At 37.3% G+C, this 25306-nt stretch overlaps 2 protein-coding genes across 6 annotated transcripts in view; both read left to right on the top strand.

Annotated features, from left to right (window-relative positions):
• Window positions 1-22458, top strand: part of LOC112296808 (olfactory receptor 6C3) — a 107180-nt gene extending 84722 nt beyond the window's left edge. The window contains exons 1-4 of one of the 5 annotated variants that reach the window (XM_053921385.2): window positions 19413-19476; window positions 19602-19902; window positions 20325-20424; window positions 20934-22458. In XM_053921385.2, the coding sequence (XP_053777360.1) occupies window positions 20413-20424; window positions 20934-21917 (996 nt within the window). In that variant the 5' untranslated portion in view covers window positions 19413-19476; window positions 19602-19902; window positions 20325-20412 and the 3' untranslated portion in view covers window positions 21918-22458. Of the gene's footprint in view, window positions 1-19412; window positions 19903-20324; window positions 20425-20933 lie in introns of those variants that run through there. The other 4 variants (XM_053921386.1, XM_045188471.2, XM_053921388.1 and 1 more) reach the window with 4 other exon arrangements.
• On the top strand, window positions 3592-4558 carry LOC128780568 (olfactory receptor 6C76-like). Its single transcript, XM_053921400.1, has one exon. It carries the CDS (start codon window positions 3592-3594, stop codon window positions 4519-4521), a length of 930 nt encoding a protein of 309 aa, XP_053777375.1. The 3' UTR covers window positions 4522-4558.
• Window positions 22459-25306: the final 2848 nt, after the last annotated feature.

Here is a 25306-nt window from a genome sequence, read left to right as displayed (position 1 = left end):
ATTAATTTTTGTACATGGGGACAAATGGTAGTCTACTTTTATTCTTTTGCATGTGGCTTCACAATTTTTCCAGCACCATTTATTGAAGAGGCTTGCTTTTTCCATTGTATGTTTTTGGTTCCTTTGTTGAAAATTATTTGCCCATAAACATGTGGTTTTATTTCTGGGTTCTCAATTCTATTCCACTGGTCTGTGTGTCTGTCTTTCTGCCAATACCATGCTGTTGTGATTATTGTAGCTCTGTAGTATAATTTGAAGTGAGGTAGTGTGATACCTCTGGCTTTGTTCTTTCTTCTCAGGATTGCTTTGGCTTTTTGAGGTCTTTTGTGGTTCCATACAAATCTGATGATTTTTTGTTATATTTCTTTTAAAAATAACTTTGAGAATTTCATGTGGATTGTATTAAATATGTATATTGCTTTGGCTAATATAAGTATGTTGATTCTTCCAGTCCATGAACATGGAATGTCTGTCTATTTCCTGGTTTCTATCACAATCTCTTTTACTAGTGCTTTGTAGTTTTCAGTATATAGGTCCTTCATATCCTTTGTTAAGTTTATTCCTAGGTATTTTATTCTTTGGGTTGAAATTGCAGAAGAAAATCTTTTTCATTTCTTTTTCTGAAGGTACATTGTTAGTATATAGAAAAGTAGTGGATTTTTGTACATTGCTGCATCCTTCAAATTTACTGTATTTTTTATTGTTTCTAATAGTATTTTGGTGCAGTCAGTAGGGTTTTCTATCAAAATAATCATTTCATCTGCAAAAAGTGACACTTTTACTTCTTCATTTCCAATTTGGATGACTTTTATTTCTTTCTCTTGCCTGATTGCCCTGCCTAGGGCTTCCAGTTCTATGTTAGATAAGAGTGTAAGAGTGGGCATCCTTGTCTTGTATCTTATCTTAGAGAAAAACCTTTCAGTTTTTCAACACTGAAGATAGCTTAGGGTTTGTCATATAGGGCCTCATTAAGTTGAGGTGTGTTCCTTCTATACCCAAGTTACTGAGTGTTTTAATCATAAACGGATGATGTATCTTATCGAATTTTTTTCTGTGTGTATTGATAAGGATGTATGATTTTTATCTTTTATTTTGTTAATATAATATGTTATATTGATTTGTTTGTATATTTTGAACCATTCTTGTGCCCCTGGAATTTGATCATGATGTATAAATTTTTTTTAGTCAATTGCATTTATTTTTTTTATTCTTGTTCAAATACAGTTTACTCTATTTTCACCCCACCACTCGCCCCCTGCCCCACCCATTCCAGCCCCGCCCCAATCCTACCCCCTTTGGCCTTGTCCATGTGTCCTTTATACATGTTCCTTGACAACCCTGACCCGCAATCATCATGTGTAATTTTTAATGTATTGTTGTATTCCATTTGCTAGTATTTAGTTTAGGATTTCTGCATCTACATTCATCTGAGATATTGGTCTGTAGTTTGTGCGGGTGGGTGTGTCTGTATGTTATTTTTGTGAGGTTTGGGGTTTGGTGGAGTGGCCCAGTGGTCTAAGTTGCTGAAATTAAAATCTTCACAGTTCTTTGCATTGTATATCTCTCATGTTAAATGTTTTTTAAAAACCCACTTCCCAAGGGTACCTAATTAAAATTATTCAACAAAATCTGGAGGGCACTCATCTGTGCCATTCCTCTCCTGAGACATTTTACCTCTGTTTTTCTGCAGGAGTCCCCTGTGACTATTTTTAGGAAAAAAAATATAAAACCAGTCCGTTTTGGAAACAATAGTTAGAAAACCAAGTCTTCCTGCTGGAAGGTAAAGAATGTAAAAAAATAATTATAACCCATCATCCTTTTACTAAAGCTACTGAGAGCCAAGTAAGATTTTCCTAGCATCTAAGATTAGGATGTTATTTTTATGTAAATTTTACAAAACAAGAGATAACTAAATGTGTGGCTTTGGATTGTGCAACTGGAGATAGTTCTTTACATTTTGAGCATTTTCTTTCTCACAAACTTTTACTCCTATGCCATGCAGCTCACCTCTTTTCCATAGCTGTTATTTCTTGCTTTTCACTCATGGTTTTGAGCTCTTGTCTTATGAACAAAGCGCTTTACCTAACCAGAAAAATACAAAACTTTCTCACCTTTGTTTATCTACTTCACTGCTATTTTCACAATCCCCCATTTTCCTGTTTCTTCCTCACTTTCTTTTTCTTTTTCTTTTATGTATTTAGTTTTGGGGGGAGTGTTACCCACATTCCAAGAAAATTTAGTCTCTGATTCTGTTGTCACCTGTTCAAAACTTAAGACAGGGCTCTATTTTCTGCTTCCCTCGCCCATTTCCAAGACTCTAGCTTTGCTCCTAAATGACTTAGTACAAGGGCCACAGTTACACAAGGAAAAATGTTGCAAACCTACCTTAATCTCAGTCTTTGAGACTTAATATACATTGACTACTTGGGACTACCCATAGAGCTTTTGCCACCATGTCCCCAACTCTGTCCTTGATCACAAGTTGCAGGACCTCTTGAATACTTTGCTTGCACTCTGGATGTAGCACCTTCTACCAACAACTGGGAATATGTCATCTTTCTACCTGGGCCTCCTTACTTCAAGAATTTTGTACTGGACTTATTCCCCTGCGTGCCTCATCTCACTCTATGTAACCCGTGTCATCCCAGCAAATTCTACCTACACACTACAAAAGTATGTTATTACATAAGAAAATCAAAGGCAGAAACAAGTTGTGAAGTCTTCATAGACTTCAAATATTCTATTGCCTTAATTTAATTATCAGTGTTTGATGCTTATTTTGTAGTATCAAACACTGACAGCTAAAGAAAGGCAACAGAGTACTTTGGTTTCCGCAGTCAAATTGCTACCACATGGGATTATATTATTGTAAGTATATTTTTCATTTCTCACCTCAATTATTTCTTCCATTTTCTAATCAGTTTATAACTTAGATCACTTAAGTTTGATTGTTAGAATCCCTTCTAAAAAGCAACAGATTATTATTTAATTCAAAAAGAAAAAACTTTACATTCTATTTGTTTGTTTAGGAATATATACATATAAATATATGGGTGTATTAGTTTTTTAGGCAATGATTCCTTTGTTAAGTTACTAATTCTCTCTATAGGCAGTGCTGACATGAAATATCCTGAAAAAAATTGTGGCAAATAACTAAAAAAACAGACTTCAAAATGTTTCATATTCAGAGAATCATTAGAACATGTGGACATTGGTAAAAATATTCTAATAAAAATAAAATATTATTTTATATTTTATACCTAAGTTTCATATACATATGAACAATTTTTTAAAGAACAGAAAACATATTTGACAAGTATATATTTCTAATACAGATGCATTTATTAGACCTATCAAGTGACTCAATATTAAATAAGTAGTGATGTACAAGGTAGATGTTATGTATAACTGTTTTTATCCCGGCTCACATATATTTTCATAATTCAGTAGAACTTGGCAGCTAACTTATTGGCCCATTCCATTATGTATTTCTTAAGCCAGCAGAGTTGATTTTACAGAAAAAGTAATCATGCACGCACTACACCATTGTTTCTTGTATGCATTGACAGACGTGGAAGGCAGCAATAAGAAATGAAAAATCAAACATCTGTGAAAGAGTTCATTCTTCTGGGATTAACAGATGACCCACAGCTAAATGTTTTGGTTTTTCTATTTCTGCTCTTCACATATATACTGAGTATAACTGGAAACATGACGATTATCACCCTTACTCTGATGGATATGCACCTCAAAACCCCCATGTACTTTTTCCTTAGGAATTTCTCTTTCCTAGAAGTCTTATTCACAACAGTTTGCATTCCTAGATTCCTGGTAAGCATTGTAACAGGGGATATGACCATTTCCTATAATTCCTGCATGGCCCAGGTGTTTTTCTTGATTCTCCTTGGTTCAACAGAATTTTTCCTTTTGACTGCTATGTCCTACGATTGGTACGTGGCTATCTGTAGGCCACTGCATTACACAGTAATAATGAATAGCAGAACCTGCAACCAGCTCGTGATCAGTTCTTGGCTGGCTGGATTTCTCATTATTTTTCCACCTGTGATCATGGGACTTCAGCTGGATTTCTGTGACTCCAACATCATTGACCACTTCACCTGTGACTCTTCTCCTATGCTACTGATCTCCTGCACAGACACAGCATTCCTAGAGCTCATGGGATTTTTTCTGGCACTATTCACACTTATGGTAACCTTAACATTAGTGATTCTTTCCTATGCATTCATCCTTAAAACAATTCTGAGAATCCCTTCTGCTGAGCAAAGAAGAAAGGCCTTTTCCACTTGTTCCTCACACGTGATTGTGGTCTCTATTTCTTACGGAAGTTGCATTTTCATGTACGTCAAAATTTCAGCAAAAGAGGGAGTGGCTTTGACCAAAGGTATAGCTGTGCTCAATACTTCTGTTGCCCCAATGCTAAATCCATTTATTTACTCCTTGAGAAACCAACAGGTAAAGCAGTCCTTTAAGAACTTGGTAAAAAAAATGCTTCTCAAATGAATTTTTATCATAAAGACAAATACCGTATGATCTCACCTATAAGAGGAACCTAATCAACCAAAAAACAAATGAGCAAAATAGAACGAGAGACTTGGAAATACAGAACAACCAGAGGGAAGGGGGGAGAGGGCTAAGTGGGGAAAGAAGGGGAAGGGGCAAGTCAAGGAACATGAATAGAGGGCTCATGGACATGGACAAAGGCAGGGGGTGACTGTGGGAGTGGGGGATGGAGTAGGGGTGAGGAATGGGGAAAAAGGTGGGACAACTGTAACTCAAAACCAATAAATAATAAAAAAAAATTTTAAAGATGACCTAAAATGAAAACAATAAAATAAAGTGTGTATAGTTGGTCCCTGAAAAAAAAAAAGAAATTTAAGGCCTGAACTTTATTTAAATGGAACCTTGTGCCTTACATAATATAAACATTAATATATCTCTCCATCCATTACTGTATTCCACTGCCTTTTCTTTCAAGTTTTTTCTTCATTTATATCATTTTGACCTCTCTTAGCTCAACTATCTTTTTTCAAATTTGTAATTGTTATTCTATTACAATTGTCCCAATTTTTGCCCTTTTGCCCTCCTGTCCCCAGCCTACCCCCTGCTCCCACCATCAATCTCCACACTGTTCTCCATGTCCATGGGTCATTCATACATGTCTTTTGACTAGTCCCTTCTTTCCACCATTTTCAACTATCTTTTTAAATTTACATGCCCTGAAAATTTTCTGAGCATGAGTAATTTGATGTTCCATAAATGAGAAGGCCATTTCCAAAGAATGCCAGAATTTAGTTTAAAAAATCATCAAAGAACTTTCCCTTCGGACACTAATCAAAAGCTAAATAAAAGTTATCATCAAGGAATTCTGAAAAGTTATTTATTCCAGTGGATATGCACAGAGTATTAAAATGAGATTTTCCGTGAGGAAAAGTCTCCTACTTCTAATGTCATTCTATTTGTCCTGGTATCTCCTTCCTTTAGTTTTTACATTATGAATGTTTAAGCTACTTGGGATATAGGTGTTATATCTTCATTGCCACTTCCATCCTTTAATATTATAACATATCTTGTTTAATGTTTTTTGGATAAAATTTCAATGTTACCACATGTATGGCATTGATATTTCTGTAAGACCCCAATGCTCTCACCACAAAGCATCTTTAATAAACAACACTGATGATTATGAACCTATCAGTCCATAACCTATTACTTTCTTTTTATTTGTTGATGCTGAGCCTAGAGCACATCTAAGGTTTCCCTTGGGAATAACCTGGCATGTCTTTGGTTTCCTAAGATCCAATATCCTCCCTTTTGACACTTTTGGTAATTAAAACATTATGCTCTCTATCTCCCAGATAGTCTTCCATTTTCTGGTATATTGATGATACCCTAAAATGTTTTTCAGTGTCTATATGGTTACAGTATTTTTAAAAATATATCTTTTCCAGAATTCTTGTTAACATTGGAGATTGTGGTTTTACTTATGTTTGCTCTGTTCAAAACTTTACCCATTTTTTTTTCTATAAGTACTTAATTATAGATCTATACTTCTAAGAATAAACCTTCATTTAATGTTCATCCATCTGCCTCTTTCCCATCTTCTTTCACAAGTGATGCATGAACACAAAAGATCATTTAATTTACCATCAGGGCACTTTTCCTAATATTCATCTAAATTCTCAGTGCTTGGATTCTCCATTTTTACCATTAAAAATGGCTTCTTCTATTTTCTCGGGAAGATGGCGGCAACATAGGTGGGAGTGGAGTCCACTTCCCCTCAACGCCAGGGAAATACCTAGCTGATCTGAGGAGCAGAGCGAACAGCCAACAGTTTTCCAGCATATATGAAGATCAGAGACCAAAGACAGAGGACACTGAAAGATTTGACGGTAAGAAGAGTGCTTAAGGATGGTAAAGTCCCCAGGACCCGGGACCCGCACAGGGTCAAGGGCGGCAGAAGCCCCAGCCCAGGCGCAAGGGCTGCTGCAGCAGTCTTGGGAGAGGGCCAGGCTGACCTGTGAGCAGCCAGGTGCTTGTTTGGACCAGGGGGGCTTGAATAGGAAGAATTTCTCAAAAAGAAAAAGAAAATAGAGGCACTCAGGGGTTGGTTAGAGAACTCTCGGCAGCAGCCGAGGCCCCTGGAGCCCCTCCCCCCTCAGCCCCTGGACTGGAGCTCGGGATAAGCAGCCCCGGAGCCCAGCGCTCACCTAAAGCCCGGTTGCATGCACACAGATTAGCGAACTGGGGGCCCACGCATGAAAACCTGGCAGGGTGCCCACAATTGAAACCTCAGGTGGGAGAGCATCTGGAGCAGAGGCTAGCTGCTCCACCCACAGGCCCAAAACAATGGATCCGAGTGGGGTGTGACTCAGTCCCAGGGCGGCCCCCGCCCACCGGACCTTCCCAAGCACAAAGCTGCTGGACTGGCTGATCAACGGCCTGGCTGCCTGCCAGGGACCACACCTACAACGCCTACCTAACACCTGCACACACAGCCCTGCAGGGCCTACTAGCTCTCTAGGACAAAGGCAGAACACCTAGCAGAGGGGAGCTGCAGGGCTAGGGGAGACTGCATTCCCCAGAAAGACACAACCCAGTAGGGGGCTGAACTACCCCATAGCAGCACCCAGAGTCCCTAGCATCTAAGACAGCAAAGAGCAAGAAGATAGAGTGTGAATTGCACCTAATTGGTGCAACTCAAGGACAGCACAACTGGTGAACTAAAGGCCTAATGGGGAGCACAAGGTCCATGAGGAACTGAACGGCACGCTGAACAACAGCGAAGAGTGTGGCCCAGGAAGGGAGAAAGGTGAAACCAATCCTTCCAACCACCCCCTCCTGTTCCACAGACAGGACGACCAGCAGAACTAACCTGACCGGTTTAAAGCCAGCAGATTTTTTTTTCCCCTTTCCTCCTTTCCCCCTAAATTCCTTCTTCCTTTCTTTTTTTTTCATTCCTTCTTCCACCCATCCTTTACCTTTTTTAAGCCTTCTTCCTGCCTTCTTTTATTTATTCCTATGTTTTAATTTTTGTTAAAATTCCTTCTTATCTTGCCTCCGATCTTTCTTTATTCCCTCTTCCTTCCTTCCTTTCCTTTTCTATTTCCTTTTTCTCTCCTTCCCTTCCTTTTATTTCTCCTTTTTTTTTCTTTCCCCCTTTCTCTTTTTCCCACAGGTGAGACAACTAAACCTGGAGTGCTCAAAAGGCTAGAGTTACACCGTGTTACACCCATAAATGTCAGCTCAATACCAGTGACCACAGGAGATTAAGGAGACAGCACCACTGAATCCCATTGGCATTCTACCATAGAAGTTCATACCATAAACCCAGGGAGTTAGAATAGAGGAATTTAAGAAGCAGAGGCTAACAAGAAGAGTCTCACAAAGAATGGAAAGACAAAGAAACAATTCCCAAATGAAAGGAAAGGAGGAAGCCTCAGAAAGAATGCTAACTGAAAAAGAGGCAAGTCAACTATCAGATACCGAGCTCAAAGCAATGGTCATCAGGAAGCTCACTGAGCTCAAAGAGAACTACCAGAAACGACAAGGAAACTACAATGAACTCACTGCAAACTATATCAACATGAAAAACGAAATAGAAACTATCAACAAGGACCAAGAGGAAATGAAGAATACAATTTCTGAACTGAAGAACACAGGAGAAGGAATGAAAAGCAGACTTGATGAAGCAGAAGATCGGATCAGCGAGCTGGAGGACAAAGTAGAAAAAAACACCCAGAAAGAGCAAGAAAAGGAAAAGAGGCTCAGAAAGAATGAAGAGGCAATAAGGGAAATGCAGGACAACATGAAACGTAACAATATCCGTATAATAGGAATACCAGAAGGAGAAGAAGAAGAGCAAGGGAGAGAAAACCTGTTTGAAAAAGTAATGATGGAAAATTTCCCTAATCTGAGGAGAGAAAAAGTCACCCAAATCCAGGAATCACAGAGAGTCCCAAACAAGAGGAACCCAAAGAGACCCACTGCAAGACACATCATAATTAAAATGGCAAATTTCCAAGACAAAGAGAGGATCTTAAAGGCAGCAAGGGAGAAAAAGGAAGTAACATACAAGGGAGCCCCAATAAGGTTAGCAACTGACTTCTCAATGGAAACGCTCCAAGCCAGAAGAGAATGGCAAAAAATATTCCAAGTACTGAGAACCAGAGGCCTGCAACCAAGGCTACTTTACCCAGCAAGGCTCTCAATCAAGATAGAAGACCAAATAAAGAGTTTCCCAGACAAAAGAAGTCTAAAAGAATACAGCTCCACCAAACCAGCTCTGCAAGAGATGCTAAAGGGACTGCTTTAAGGAAAGGAAGGAAAAGAGAAAGACAGAGGAACACAGGTAGGAAATAATGGCAATGAATAACTACCTATCGCTAATAACCTTAAATGTAAATGGATTAAATGCTCCAATCAAAAGACATAGAACAGCTGAATGGATAAGAAAACATGACCCACACATATGCTGCCTACAAGAAACCCATCTCAGGACAAAAGACTTACACAGACTGAAAGTGAAGGGCTGGAAACAAATTTTCCAAGCAAACGGACAGGAAAAAAAACCAGGGGTAGCAATACTCATATCAGACAAAATAGACTTCCAAAGAAGGGCCATAAAGAGAGACCCAGAAGGTCACTTCATAATACTCAAAGGAAGAATCCACCAAGAAGACATAAACATTGTAAATATATATGCACCCAACATAGGAGCACCCAAATACATAAAGAAAATCTTGGAGGATTTCAAGAAAGATATTGACAGCAACACAATTATAGTAGGGGATTTTACACCCCACTATCAAAAATGCACAGCTCTTCCAAACAAAAGATCAACAAAGATATTGTGTCACTTAACAATACCCTAGAGGAAATGGACTTAACTGATATATACAGAGCTTTTCATCCCAAAGAAGCAAAATACACATTCTTTTCAAGTGTCCATGGAACTTTCTCAAAGATAGACCACATGATAGGGCACAAAGCAAGCCTCAACAAATTCAAGAAAATTGAAATCATATCAAGCATCTTCTCTGACCACAAGGGTCTGAAACTAGAAACCAACCCCAAGGGTAAAAACCCAAAACACTCAAAAACATGGAGACTGAATAGCATGCTATTAAACAATGAATGGGTCAAGAACGAGATTAGGGAAGAAATCAAAAACTTCCTGGAAACAAATGAAAACGAACTCACAACAACCCAAAACCTATGGGACACAGCAAAGGCAGTCCTGAGAGGGAAGTTCATAGCAATACAGGCCTACCTTAAGAAGTTAGAAACAGTTCAAACAAACAACCTAACCCTATGCCTACAAGAACTGGAGGAACAACAACAAAGACAGCCCAGAGCAAGCAGAAGGAAGGAAATAACCAAGATCAGAGCAGAGTTAAATGACATAAAGACTACAAGCACAATTCTAAGGATCAATGAATCCAGAAGCTGGTTCTTTGAAAAGATAAACAAAATCGACAAGCCTTTAAGTAGGCTTATCAAGAAGAAAAGAGAGAGGATCCAAATAAACAGAATTAGAAATGAAAGTGGAGAGATTACAACTGATATCACAGAAATACAAAGGATCGTAAGAAATTACTATGAAGAACTGTATGCTAAGAAATTTGAAAACCTAGATGAAATGGACACATTTCTAGAAAAATATAATCTTCCAAAACTGACTGAAGAAGAAGCAGAAAACCTGAACAGACCAATATCAGCAAAGGAAATTGAAGCAGTCATCAAGAAACTCCCATCACACAAAAGCCCTGGACCAGATGGTTTCACAGGAGATTTCTACAAAGCATTTAAGGAAGAACTAACCCCTATCCTTCACAGACTATTCGAAAAAATCCAAACTGATGGAAGACTCCCAGACTCTTTTTATGAAGCCAACATCATCCTAATCCCAAAACCAGATAAAGACACAACGAAGAAAGAAAACTTCAGGCCAATATCGCTGATGAACATAGACGCTAAAATTCTCAACAAAATATTAGCAAACCGCATCCAGCAATATATTAAAAAGATCATCCACCATGACCAAGTGGGATTCATCCCAGGGATGCAAGGATGGTACAATATTCGCAAATCAATAAACATAATACATCACATCGACAACAGCAAAGACAAAAACCACATGATCATATCAATAGATGCGGAAAAAGCATTCGATAAGGTACAGCATCCATTTCTGATAAAAACACTCAGCAAAGTGGGAATAAAGGGAGCAGTCCTCAACATAATTAAGGCCATATATGAGAGACCTACAGCCAACATCACACTCAATGGACAAAAACTTAGAGCTTTCCCACTAAGATCAGGAACAAGACAAGGATGCCCTCTCTCACCACTCCTATTCAACATAGTATTGGAAGTCCTAGCCACAGCAATCAGACAAGAAAAAGCAATAAAAGGCATCCAAATTGGAAAGGAGGAAATGAAACTGTCACTGTTCGCAGACGACATGATAGTGTACATGGAAAACCCTATAGACTCCACTCAAAAACTACTCGACCTAATAAATGAATTTGGCAAAATAGCTGGATACAGAGTCAATACCCAGAAATCAAAGGCATTCCTCTACACCAACAACGAAACTGCAGAAACGGAAATCAGGAAAAAAATCCCATTCGATATAGCAACAAGAAAAATAAAGTACCTAGGAATAAACCTAACCAAGGAGGTAAAAGACCTGTAGTCAGAAAACTACACAACACTGAAGAAAGAAATTAAGGAAGATACAAACAAATGGAAGCCTGTACCATGTTCATGGATTGGAAGAGTTAACATCATCAAAATGGCCATACTACCCAAAGCAATTTATAGATTCAATGCAATCCCTATTAGAGTACCCATGACATATTTCACAGATATAGAACAAACATAGCAGAAATTCATATGGAACCATAAACGACCTCGAATAGCTGCAGCAATTTTGAGAAAGAAGAACAAAGCAGGAGGGATCACAATACCTGATATCAAACTGTATTACAAGGCCACTGTAATCAAAACAGCCTGGTACTGGCATAAAAACAGGCACATAGACCAATGGAAGAAAATAGAGAGCCCAGAAATAAACTCAAACCTATACGATCAATTAATATTTGACAAAGGAGGCAGGAGCATAAAATGGAGCAAAAACAGCCTCTTCAACAGATGGTGTTGGGAGATCTGGACAGCTACGTGCAAAAAAATGAAACCCGATCACCAACTTACGCCATACACGAAAATAAACTCAAGATGGATAAAAGACTTAAATATAAGCCGTAACACCATAAAAGTCCTTGAGGAAAACATTGGCAGGAAAATCTCAGACTTTCCACGCAGCAACATCCTCACAGACATGTCCCTTAAAGCAAGGGACATAAAGGAAAGAATAAACAAATGGGACCTCATCAAAATAAAAAGCTTCTGCATGGCTAAAGAAAACAGCACCAAATTACAAAGAGAACCAACAGTATGGGAAAACATATTTGCCAAGGATACCTCAGACAAGGGCCTGATCTCCAAAATATATAAAGAAATCACACGACTCCACTCCAGGAAGACAAACAACCCAATTAAAAAATGGGCAAAGGACTTGAACAGACACTTCTCCAAGGAAGACATACAGAGGGCCCAGAGACATATGAAAAGATGCTCAGCATCACTAGCCATCAGAGAGATGCAAATTCAAACCACAATGAGGTACCATCTCACACCAGTCAGAGTGGCCAACATAAACAAATACACAAACAAATGTTGGAGAGGATGCGGAGAAGAGGGAACCCTAGTGCACTGTTGGTGGGAATGCAGACTGGTGAGGCCACTGTGGAAAACAGTATGGAATTTCCTCAGAAAACTAAAAATGGAACTGCCCTTTGACCCAGCAATTCCGCTGCTGGGATTATACCCTAAGAACCCTGAAACACCAATCCAAAAGAACCTGTGCACCCCAATGTTCATAGCAGCACAATTTACAATAGCCAAGTACTGGAAGCAACCTAAGTGCCCATCAGCAAATGAGTGGATCAAAAAACTATGGTATATTTACACAATGGAATTCTATGCAGCAGAGAGAATGAAGGAGCTTATACCCTTTGCAACAGCATGGATGGAACTGGAGAGCATTATGCTAAGTGAAATAAGCCAGATGGTGAGTTACAAATACCATACAATCTCACCTTTAACTGGAACATAATCAACAAAAGAAAAAAGTAAACAAAATATAACCAGAGACATTGAAGTTAAGAACAATCTAACAATAGCCAGGGGGGAGTGGGGAGGGGACAGTGAGGAGAGAGGATTACAGGAACTACTTTAAAGGACACATGGACCAAATCAAGGGGGAGGGTGGAGATGGGGGAGAGAGGGGGTTCGGCTGTGGTGGGGTGGAGGGATGGGGAGAAAAGGCATACAACTGTAATTGAATAACAATAAAAATTTTTTAAAGACATGGTTATTAGGGATGATTACTTTTACCCTGCATGGAGTGACATTTTTAGACATAGCATATTATCAGAAATAGAATTCAGAAATCATAAAGACTCAGGCCATGACGTTACTGAAATCAGTGCAGGATTTTTACAGGCTATTTAACATGAACATGAGGACCAGATAAATCATTCATTGGTACTCAAATAGACAAGTCATCTGCCTGATGTTTTCCAACAGTCACCCTAAGTGCCCTCTCTATTAAATTAGTAGGACTGAGAATATGATGTTAAAGGTAAAATTCAAAACCCTAATAGTTAAAAAAGAAAAATTCAGTGTGTGAAAACAAAGAAAGTAAAGATATATGGAAATTAACAAAAATAAAGAAAATAGTATTATTGATGCAAAGGTTAATTAATAAAAGAAAGAAGCTTTTGCAATTACAATATAAAAATGTGAGACAAGCATAAATCTTATCAATTCATAATATTTGAAGTATTGGCAATACAGTAAAATTGTATAATTGTATGATACTAATGCAATTATGTTTTATACGCAATTATATAAAACATTTTTAAATTTTTAGGATGTAGCATTAATTAGTAAATATTCGTAAGGCAACAAATAATCTCAATACACATTTTAACTATGGAAGGAAGTACTAAAAATAAACAAAGTCCCAAGAGTTGTGCTTTCAAAATACATAAACTATTTATGTGTGTGTGAGGACTTCCACAAACTAGTTTACTAAAGTATACCAGAGTTCACTAACCAGTAGACCCAAAACACCCTGCGGATGTAATTAAAAACCTTCAGAAATTCAATGGGCTAGGCTTTGAGCTTTATACATGTTTTGGGTTTTAATACTTAACAACAGAGTCTGTAATCTTATAACTTTGTGAAACATTGGTGTGGGTTATCATTTAAAATGATCAGGAGGAGTTAAGAAAGGTTTTCTACTCTTAAGCATCACAGAAACGATTAAAGTATTCACAGTAGAATCTGGGAATGCAAGATGGCAGTGAGGTAGGTGGGAGCTGAACCCTCTGGCTTGTGCACCCAACTGGGACACCTACCCAATCTTCTGAAGAACAGAGTGAACAGCCAACAGAATCCCAGTTTATGTGATATTTGGAAGCTAAAGATTGCAGAAGACATTGAAAAACAGATGATAAGGAGATTGTTTAGGAACAGTAAGTTAGTCCCAGGGACCCTGGCCAGGGCCATGACTGCTGGGGTCTCTGGCCTGGCACCAGGGATGGCAGCTGCTGCAAGAATTTTGGAGGAGAGCCAGATCAGCGATTATAACTTCACAGCTCTCTCCCCTCCCAGAGCAGGGAAGTCAGTCCCACACCAGGAGTCACCTGGATGCTTCAAGTCACTGGGAAGGATAAAGACACAGTGGGAAACACACAGAGGTGGTATTCCCCAGCTGGAACTGTGATTGTTGGCTGGGACAGTATCAGAGAAATTGGGGAGTCAGGTGACACCTGGAGATGGGAGAAAAGTTGGACTGCAACAAACGCTGGCCCAAATAGTCTCAGGACTGGTCAGAAAGTGGGGCTGTCTTGGCCCAATCAAAGGGAATTTGCTCAAAAAAAGACTCTCAGCCGCTGTTTAAGGAACTCTAATGTGCAGTGGCCAGAACAGCAAAGAGGGAGGAGGGGTGCGAGTTGCTCCCACTTGATGCACCTCCAGACTAAGCAAAGGGTGACACAATGAGGTAGATTAAAGGCACCAGCCTGGCACACATGGACAGTGGGGGCCACACAGCACTCAGAGGGCTTGGGCTGGAGTCTGGACACCTGTGAATATTGGAGCCCAGACCAATCCCCCAACACAGAACCACAGGAAGGGAAAGAAAAATCAGGCCTAGCCCCTTTTGCCTGCAGCATTCAGGAAGACCAGGGGAACCTGCTCATTAGGTTCAAGTCAACAAGAGGCTTTTTTGCTTTTTCTTTTCCCTTTTTTTTCCCAAGTGTAAGACAATAGGATCTGGAGCTGTAAAAAGATCAAAGGCAGATTCAGAGAGAGATCAAAAGGCTAATGCCAACAGCTGAGACAAAATTCACTTTGCTGTCCTATAGAACTGGCATTTTATTTTTTACTTTTCGTTTTTATTTTTTTATATTATTATGATTTTATTATAATTATTTTATTCTTTTATTCTCTTCCTTCCATTTACTTTTCTTTTTTTTCTGTTTGATTTCAATGTTTGACTGATTTTCTTTATTCTCCCTTTCGTATTGCACTTTAATTTCTCTTCCTTCACTTTACTCGTATTCCAATAACACACTACCCTTGATCTTTTACTTCTTATTCTTTTTATTCAGATCATATATTCCTTTCCATATTAATGTTTTTACGATTCCCACGCAGCACACTTTCCTGGTCTTGGTCCATTTTACTATCTTCCTGAGCTTATTGCTGTGTGGTTAAATTCATTCTCTCATACACTACACCAAGTTGCTATCCCTACTCTCACTATATCTCACCAACTAACCTAGTATAAGTGCTCTGCTTTCTGCAGTCAGCTCACATTCTTTTTCCCCTCTAGTAAGAGTCTTAACCACTTTTTCACATTTTAAAAAATGTCGCTAGTTGGGTGAAATATCATGGTTATTGATGTACATCTCCAAAGGATCTCCTACCTCTTTTCTACTTGTTGGTATTCTTAACATTAGTTAATGGATTAAATGCTCCAATCAAAAGACATAGGGTAGCTGAATGGAAAAAAAAAACATGACCCAGAGATATACTTCCTATGAAAGATCCACCTCAGAAAAAAAGACCTACTCAGACTGAAAGTGAAGGGTTGGAAAAAAATATCCAAAGCAAATGCACAGGGAAAAAAAGCTGAGGTAGCAATACTTGTATCAGACAAAATAGACTTCAAAACAAAAGCCATAAAAAGAGACACTGAATTACACTTCATAATACTCAAGGGAAGAATCCATCAAGAAGCCATAACCATTGTAAACATACATGCACCCAACATAGGAGCCCCCAAATACATAAGCAAAATCTTGGATGACTTCAAAACTATGTAAACAGCAATACACTTATACTAAGGGATTTTAACACCCCACTGTCAAAAATGGATAGATTGCCACATTGACCAATGCACTAGATCAAATGAACTTAGCAGATATACATAGCACACTTCATCCCAAAGAAGCAAAATACACATTCTTTTCAAATGCACATGGAACACTTTCAAAGATAGAACAAATCATAGGACATAAAACAAGCCTCAACAAATTCAAGAAAGTTGAAATCATATCAAGCATTTTCTCATACACCCAGGGACTAAAACAGAAACCAACCTCAGAGTAATCACTCAAAAACACTCAAATTCATGGAGATTGAACAGCACGCTATTAAATAATGAATAGGTTAATAATGACATCAAGGAGAAAATCAAAAAGGTATTGGAAACCAATGAATATGAATACATAAGTCTCCATAACTTATGAGACACAGCAAAGGTAGTCCTCAGAGGGAAGTGCATGGCAATACAGGCTTAACTAAAATGATAGAAAATTTCAAATAAACCACATAACCCTACATCTACAAGAACAAGGACAACCCAGAGCAAGTAGAAGGAAGGAAAAAACCAAGATCAGAGCATAATTAAACAGCATAGAGACTAAAAGAACAATGCAAAAGATCAATAAATACAGAAGCTGGTTCTTTGAAAAGATAAACAAAATCGACAAGACTTTAAGCAGACTAATCCAGAAAAAAAGAGAGAGGACCCAAATAAACAAAATCAAAAATGAAAGAGGAGAGATTATTACTGATACCACAGAAATACAAAAGAGTGTAAGAAATTACTATGAAGAACTACAAGCCAGGCACATAAAGAAAAGAATAAACAAATGGGATTTCATCAAAATAAAATCTTCTACATGGCTAAAGAAAACAACAGTAAAATAAACAGGGAACCAACCATAAGGGAAAATATATTTGCAAATGATACCTCAGGCAAGGAAATGATCTCCAAAATATAAAAAGAACTCACACTACTCCACTCTAGGAAGATAAACAACCCAATTTAAAAATGGGCAAAGGATCTAAACAGATACTTCTCCAAGGAGAGCATACAGAGGACCCAGAGATATTTGAGACAATGTTCAGCATCACTAGCCATCAGAGGGATGTAAACTAAGACCACAATGAGATACCACTTCACACTGGTCAGAATGGCCATCATAAACAAATCAACAAGCAACAAGTGTTAGAGAAGTTGTGGAGAAAGGGGAACCCTAGTGCACTGTTGGTGGGAATGAGGACTGGTGCAGCCACTGTGGAAAACAGTATGGAATTTCCTCAGAAATTAAAAATGGAACTGCTTTCCACCCTGTAAAACCACTGTTGAAATTATACTCTGAGAATCCAGAAACACTAATTCAAATGAATGTATGTACCCCATATTCATAGCAGCAGAATTTACAATAGCCAAGTGCTAGAAGGAACCTAAGGACTCACCACTAAATGACAGGATAACAAAACAATGGTACATTTAAACAATAGAATACTACACAGCAGAAAGTAAAAGGAACTCCTACCCTTCATGACAGCATGGATGGAACTGGAGAGCATTAAGCTAAGTGAAATAACCCAGGTGACGAAAGACATATACCATATGATATCACCTATAAGTGGAACCTAATCAATACAACAAACATATTAACAAAATATAACCAGAGACTTTGAAATAAAGAACAAGCTGACAATAAACAGAGTGGAGGTAGGAGGGGTGTAAAAGAGGAATGAAGGGGAAAGGTCATCAAGGAACATGAATAAAGGACACATTGACAAAGCCAACCAGGGTAGGTCTGAGGGTGGGAGGCAGGGATGGGTGGGGTGGTGGGGTGGGTCGGGGTGAAAATGGAGACAACTGTACTTGAGCAACAATTTAAAAAATTAAAAATAAAAAGAATTTTCAAAAGAAATAAAAAATAAAGGAACTTATTTAAGAAAAAGAAGAACATCAAAACTATGAACATTAAAATGACAACAAATTCACAACTAAGAATAACTGAATCTAAAAAGACACCAAAACAAACTAAGTAAACAGCTACAACACGAATAGAATCATAGATATGGAGATCATTTAGAGGGTTATCAGCTGGGAGGGGGAGTATAGGGGATAAGTAAAGAAATTTAGAAGCATAACTGTGTAGGTACATAATAGAGAGGGGAAAGTTAACAACAATACAGGCAGTGGGGAAGCACTACCCATGGACATGAACTAAGGGGAGAATTGATGGAGGGAAGGAGGGTACTGGGCAGAGGGGGCGCAAGGGGGAAAATTTGGGACAACTGTAATAGCATAATCAATAAAATATACTTAAAAAAAGTATTGCTACATGTATTATTGTTAAAGAGGTTAAGATACAAAACATAAATAGTTTTAATATTTGTATATAAAATAAAGACTAATGACTACAATGTTCATTAGTAGAAAATTAATTTCACTATTTCAAGTGAAACATGTTGAATAAATACTTTTATTGCCTATTTTAACATGTATCAATTATAAAGTCAACACATCTTGATGTCTATGTATATTGTCTTATGTATGAACTAGTGCCTTGTTCATCCTTTCTTATTTTTTTCTTCAGTCACAATTGCATATAAGCTCATCTTTCAGTTGTATAAATAATTTGCAACCCCAGCATTAAGTGCACACGTGCTTCATGTTCATATTTACAATGTGAAGAAAATATGACTAAATTGCTAAATGGAAAGTTCACATTACACTTGTGTATATATAGTAAATGAGTATTATATTCTAGTTATAAAATTTGCATCTTTCATTGAAGAAAATGTGGAAATAAACAAGTTAAATATATTGAATGCCTGATTTCCAAATATTTATATTCTTGGTTTATAAATATCCTCACAATGAGAAGATGTCATATAGCAAATACAGGCAAAAAATTTCAATGTTAGGATTTAATGAAAGTAAATGATATGGTGAAGGAACATAGTCAGCAACTCATAGCAGATCTTGCTATAGTACTAGTCATAGGCCATGGGAAAAGTTTCCCTGAACTCAGAGTCCTATTGGGATAAACTTCTTATCGGTTTTCAATATGTTTTCCATTTCAGAGCACAAGTAATATTAGAAATTCAAAATAGTGTTAGCTATCATTTCATTCTGGCATAGTAAAGAACTCTTGAGGGTAAGTCCAGATTTCTATGGGAAAAATATGAACCCCTTATACAATCATAGAAGAGTTATATTCTAAATGAAACTTTACACACTCATTATCACATCTTGTTTATATATTTTCCTCATTACCTCAATCACTTTGTTTATTAACTTTTATCAATATTATAAACATGATTCATTCATATCATTTAATGATGCCTTTCCTTGGCACTCTGTTTACTTAATGAAGTCCCCTGAGCCAACAAAAAAGACACATAAAATAAGTCCAGCTCTACCTCTGTGACATATATAGAGAAGAACATTCCTATTTTCTATTTTTTAAAACAGCACTTGCAGGAAAATATCACAGTCTTTGAGTTGTAAGGAAAACATTGTATGATTTTACAGATGTGTAATCATAGAATTATAAAATATTTATTTCAAATATTTGCATAAATACAAAGAAAATCTTCAACAAATGTTTTTTATTTCCATCTACAACCAGGTGTAACTGAGTTACTGCATGGATCTTGGGTGAAAGACAAAAAGCAGGAATGAGCTGTATGATAATAAAATGTTCCAAAAATTTTATAATGCCAGGAATAGAGGATACTATGAAATATTACTAGTGTAACAACAAAGAGAACTATGTTACTTTGAGAAAGTTAAACCACCACATTTGATCTGATAGTACAATGAAAATTCAAAGAAATTTTTAACTCAGTTTATCAGCTCTGAAATTATGCAAATATTTAAGCCAATTAGACAATTAAATTTGAGGCTAAATCATCAAGAAGAGGCAAGAAGTAAGTAAATCTGTTATTCTTCAATATAATATTCTACTTTATTCAAATGTTTTAAAATATTATTTGCATAGGTATTTGTGGATTTACATCCCTTTCAACATTAAAAGTTAAATAATTGTTTACTACCAAGAAAACTATTCATGGAGTCCTAAAGCAAGAACTCAGAAATAAGTTTTGGGTCGTTCAGTTATACTTTGCTAAGTTCAATGGTATTCTACTAGACAAATAAGATTCTAATAGGATTATTTCCTACTAGAAAGAATATCTCCTCAGGAAGTGCTATTTAGTCCACTTGTTTCTAGGCTATAGCAATAATGAAAGCAAAAGAAAGGAATTATGCATTGTATAAATTAAACTGTTTCTAGGTGATTATTTATTTTAATAACAGAAGTTTACCTTTCTTGTTCTGACCTTTCTATCAGGAAAGGGAAAAATGAGGTGGAGAGACTAATAGCACCAATCAAACCCTTAAGAAAGTAACGTGGAACAGAGTGCCAGCAAAGCATTCCCATGGATAAACAGGTATGCTCTAGGGTGACATGACTACTGTGTTGACTAGTTGTTTCACTTTGTAAAAGTCTCCTAAACTATGTAATCCTCAAAATATAAAATGTGATGATGGGCCAAACTAACCTCTGTAAACTTTTAAACTCTGTTATTTAGATTATCCACAATTTAGATTATTTTTATAATATTGAGAAATAGAAAAAGATCAATTAGAATATTTTTATACTTTTAAAAGGAGATAAAGGATATTTTAAAGGATAATCACAAGGTTACTTTAAAAAAACATTGGAAGGAATAGATTTTGTTTAAGTGTTAGCACAAGCTCTTTTCCATGGTATGTATATTTTCAAAGGAAAGGTTATATTTGACTTCACACTGATTACTTGATTGTAAGGTCAAATGAAACCAGAGAGAGTGGCTGAAGAGGACTGTGTTTGGAATTTCATTGATAATTTACCATCATAGATATTTTAAAATTTTATACTCTGTCATCAATTTTGTTTTAACTAGTTTATGTTCTGCAGGGGAAACATGTATTTTCTGTTCTACAGAGGGGGAAAGCATTGACGATGAGAAACCACACAGTACCCACAGAATTCATTCTTCTAGGACTATCAGATGATCCAGAGCTTCAGACTGTGATTTTTCTCTTCTTAATCGTCACATATATATTAAGTGTCTCTGGAAATTTGACCATCATCACTCTCACCTTGGTGGATTCTCATCTACAGACCCCTATGTATTTCTTCCTCAGGAACTTCTCTGTATTAGAAATATCCTTTACAACCGTCTGTATTCCTAGATTTTTGGGCACAATTATCACCAGAGACAAAACGATTTCATACAATAATTGCATAGCTCAATTGTTTTTCTTCATCTTCATGGGTGTAACTGAATTTTATCTTCTAACTGCCATGTCCTATGACCGCTACGTGGCCATCTGCAAACCCCTGCACTACACTGTCATCATGAACAACAGAGTCTGCATAGTGCTTGTCCTCTGTGCTTGGCTGGCAGGATTCTTAAATATCTTCCCACCTGCAATTCTTTTTCTCCAATTAGATTACTGTGGCTCCAATGTCATTGACCACTTTGCCTGTGACTATTTTCCCCTCTTGCAATTATCCTGCTCAGACACCTGGCTCCTGGAAGTGATTGGTTTTTACACTGCAATAGTGATCCTGCTTTTCACTTTGGCATTAATAGTTCTATCCTACACGCTCATCACTAGAACAATTCTAAAACTGCCTTCTGCCAGCCAGAGAAAAAAGGCTTTTTCGACATGCTCCTCTCACATGATTGTCATTTCCATCTCTTATGGAAGCTGCATATTCATGTATGCCAATCCCTCAGCAAAAGAAAAGGCATTCTTGATCAAAGGAGTAGCTATTCTGAATACTTCTGTTGCTCCTATGATGAATCCGTTTATATATACCTTGAGGAACCAGCAAGTGAAGCAAGCCTTTAAGGATGCTATTCAAAAGGTTATCTTTTTCTCTGGTAAATGAAAGTACTAGTAGCATTAAAAGAATAAAATTCTAATCAGTGATGTCGGTTATTCATACTCTCTCAAACCACTTTTCCTTCCTTACAATTATTTTTCCTTTTGTATGCTCATATTAAATTTCCTAAATGTTGAACCCCATAAATTTGAAAAAGCTGAATGTTGCTTCAGAATATTCTGTAAATTCAAATGTTTTATTCAAATGCACTTGGATGAAGTAAAAACTTCTGGCTTACTGGTTAGGATTTTCAGTAGAAGGCATTTACTTTTGAAGAGAGACAGAGAATTAATTTGTTGGAAACATGCTAAGATAGATTTGAAATTCTGGACATTTCATTCTTACCAGGTAATACAAATGAATATTATTAGAAAAGTTTGATTGTATTTGTCATTTGAATAAAATCAAATAGTCACCATCACCAGAGGGTTGGGAACAAAATCTAAACATCTATCTCAATGTATGAAATGATTTTAAACCCATATGTATTAAAGTTACATATGCCGTTAATAACAATTTAATGAGAAGGAGAAGATAAAGGAGGAGGAAAGGTAATTATAAAATAAAATTCTTTCAGCAATTACTATATGCCAGAGGTATTGTTTGCTTTGTATTGCTTCATTGAATCCTGCAAGTAACTTTAGGAGGTATCTAAAATTATTATTCCTCTTTAGTCAGAGGTATTTTTCATTAGTTAGATTAACTACCTCTAAAAATTAAAATATTAGTAGAGAAAATACAATGTAAAATATATCAAGTAAAATGCATGAAACTGTGATAAACTGGTAACAGTTCAACTTTCTGGAGAACTGAGCTTTAACTGGAGCATCTAGAACTGAGGACTTTAGGGATTTGGGAAGTAGAGAAGAGAAATAACATCTTTGATAATATTCTACACACTATTTGTACAAGGAAACTATACCATATATTTTATAAAAACTCTTAGATGTGAGCATTATTATTTCTAATTTATAGGTGAATGAACACAAGGAAACTGAGGTTGAGAGTTCATTGTCAAAGAGATCGTAACATTCAAACTGGCATATATTTATTTTTTATTTTAATTTTATATTCTTATTCAATTACAGTTGTGTGCCTTTTCTCCCCATCCCTCCACCCCACCACAGCTGAACCCCTCTCCCTCCCCCAACTCCACCCTCCCCCTTGATTTGTTCCATGTGTCTTTTAAAGTAGTTCCTGTAATCCTCTCTCCTCACTGTCCCCTCCCCACTCACCCCTGACCATTGTTAGATAGTTCTTAACTTCAATGTCTCTGGTTATATTTTGTTTACTTTTTTCTTCTATTGCTTATGTTCCAGTTAAAAGTGAGATCATATGGTCTTTGTCCCTCACCATCTGGCTTATTTCACTTAACATAATGCTCTCCAGTTCCATCCATTCAAAGAGTATGCAAAGAGTATACGCTCCTTCATTCTCTCTGTTGCATAGAATTCGATTGTGTAAATATACCATAGTTTTTGGATCCACTCATTTGCTGATGGGCACTTAGGTTGCTTCCAGTACTTGGCTATTGTAAATTGTGCTGCTATGAACATTGGGGTGCACATGTTCTTTTGGATTGGTGTTTCAGGGTTCTTAGGGTATAATCCCAGCAGCGGAATTGCTGGGTCAAAGGGCAGTTCCATTTTTAGTTTTCTGAGGAAATTCCATACTGTTTTCCACAGTGGCCTCACCAGTCTGCATTCCCACCAACAGTGCACTAGGGTTCCCTCTTCTCCGCATCCTCTCCAACATTTGTTTGTGTATTTGTTTATGTTGGCCACTCTGACTGGTGTGAGATGGTACCTCATTGTGGTTTGAATTTGCATCTCTCTGATGGCTAGTGATGCTGAGCATCTTTTCATATGTCTCTGGGCCCTCTGTATGTCTTCCTTGGAGAAGTGTCTGTTCAAGTCCTTTGCCCATTTTTTAATTGGGTTGTTTGTCTTCCTGGAGTGGAGTCGTGTGAGTTCTTTATATATTTTGGAGATCAGGCCCTTGTCTGAGGTATCCTTGGCAAATATGTTTTCCCATACTGTTGGTTCTCTTTGTAATTTGGTGCTGTTTTCTTTAGCCATGCAGAAGCTTTTTATTTTGATGAGGTCCCATTTGTTTATTCTTTCCTTTATGTCCCTTGCTTTAGGGGACATATCTGTGAGGATGTTGCTGCGTGGAAATTCTCAGATCTTCCTTCCAATGTTTTCCTCTAGGACTTTTAGGGTGTTACGACTTATATTTAAGTCTTTTATCCATCTTGAGTTTATTTTTGTGTATGGTGTAAGTTGGTGATCGAGTTTCATTTTTTGGCACGTAGCTCTCCAGATCTCCCAACACCATCTGTTGAAGAGGCTGTTTTTGCTCCATTTTATGCTTCTGCCTACTTTGTCAAATATTAATTGACCGTAAAGACTTGAGTTTATTTCTGGGCTCTCTGTTCTGTTCCATTGGTCCATGTGCCTGTTTTTATGCCAGTACCAGGCTGTTTTGATTACCGTGGCCTTGTAATACAGTTTGATATCCGGTATTGTGATCCCTCCTGCTTTGTTCTTCTTTCTCAAAATTGCTGCAGCTATTCGGGGTCGTTTATCGTTCCATATGAATTTCTGAAATGTTTGTTCTATATCTGTGAAATATGTCATGGGTACTCTAATAGGGATTGCATTGAATCTATAAATTGCTTTGGGTAATATGGCCATTTTGATGATGTTAATTCTTCCAATCCATGAACATGGTACATGCTTCCATTTGTTTGTATCTTCCTTAATTTCTTTCTTCAGTGTTGTGTAGCTTTCTGAGTATAGGTCTTTTACCTCCTTGGTTAGGTTTATTCCTAGGTACTTTATTTTTCTTGTTGCTATATCGAATGGAATTTTTTCCCTGATTTCTGCTTCTGCAGTTTCGTTGCTGGTGTACAGGAATGCCTTTGATTTCTGAGTATTGACTCTGTATCCAGCTGTTTTGCCAAATTCATTTATTAGGTCTAGTAGTTTTTGAGTGGAGTCTATAGGGTTTTCCATGTACACTATCATGTCGTCTGCAAACAGTGACAGTTTCATTTCCTCCTTTCCAATTTGGATGCCTTTTATTGCTTTTTCTTGTCTGATTGCTGTGGCTAGGATTTCCAATACTATGTTGAATAGGAGTGTTGAGAGAGGGCATCCTTGTGTTGTTCCTGATCTTAGTGGGAAAGCTCTAAGTTCTTGTCCATTGAGTGTGATGTTGGCTGTAGGTCTCTCATATATGGCCTTAATTATGTTGAGGACCGCTCCCTTTATTCCCACTTTGCTAAGTGTTTTTATCAGAAATGGGTGCTGTATCTTATCGAACGCTTTTTCCACATCTATTGATATGATCATGTGATTTTTGTCTTTGCTGTTGTTGATGTGATGTATTAT

This window comes from Desmodus rotundus, chromosome 3 (genome assembly GCF_022682495.2).
Source record: "Desmodus rotundus isolate HL8 chromosome 3, HLdesRot8A.1, whole genome shotgun sequence".
NCBI lineage: Eukaryota > Metazoa > Chordata > Mammalia > Chiroptera > Phyllostomidae > Desmodus > Desmodus rotundus.
Note: the sequence above shows the minus strand (reverse complement) of the source record. Positions and strands in the feature narration are given on the sequence as shown.

What these genes read in the sequence shown, in the direction of transcription:
- LOC128780568 (XM_053921400.1), top strand. Translation starts at nt 3,592, where the DNA reads ATGAAAAATCAAACATCTGTGAAAGAGTTCATTCTTCTGGGATTAACA.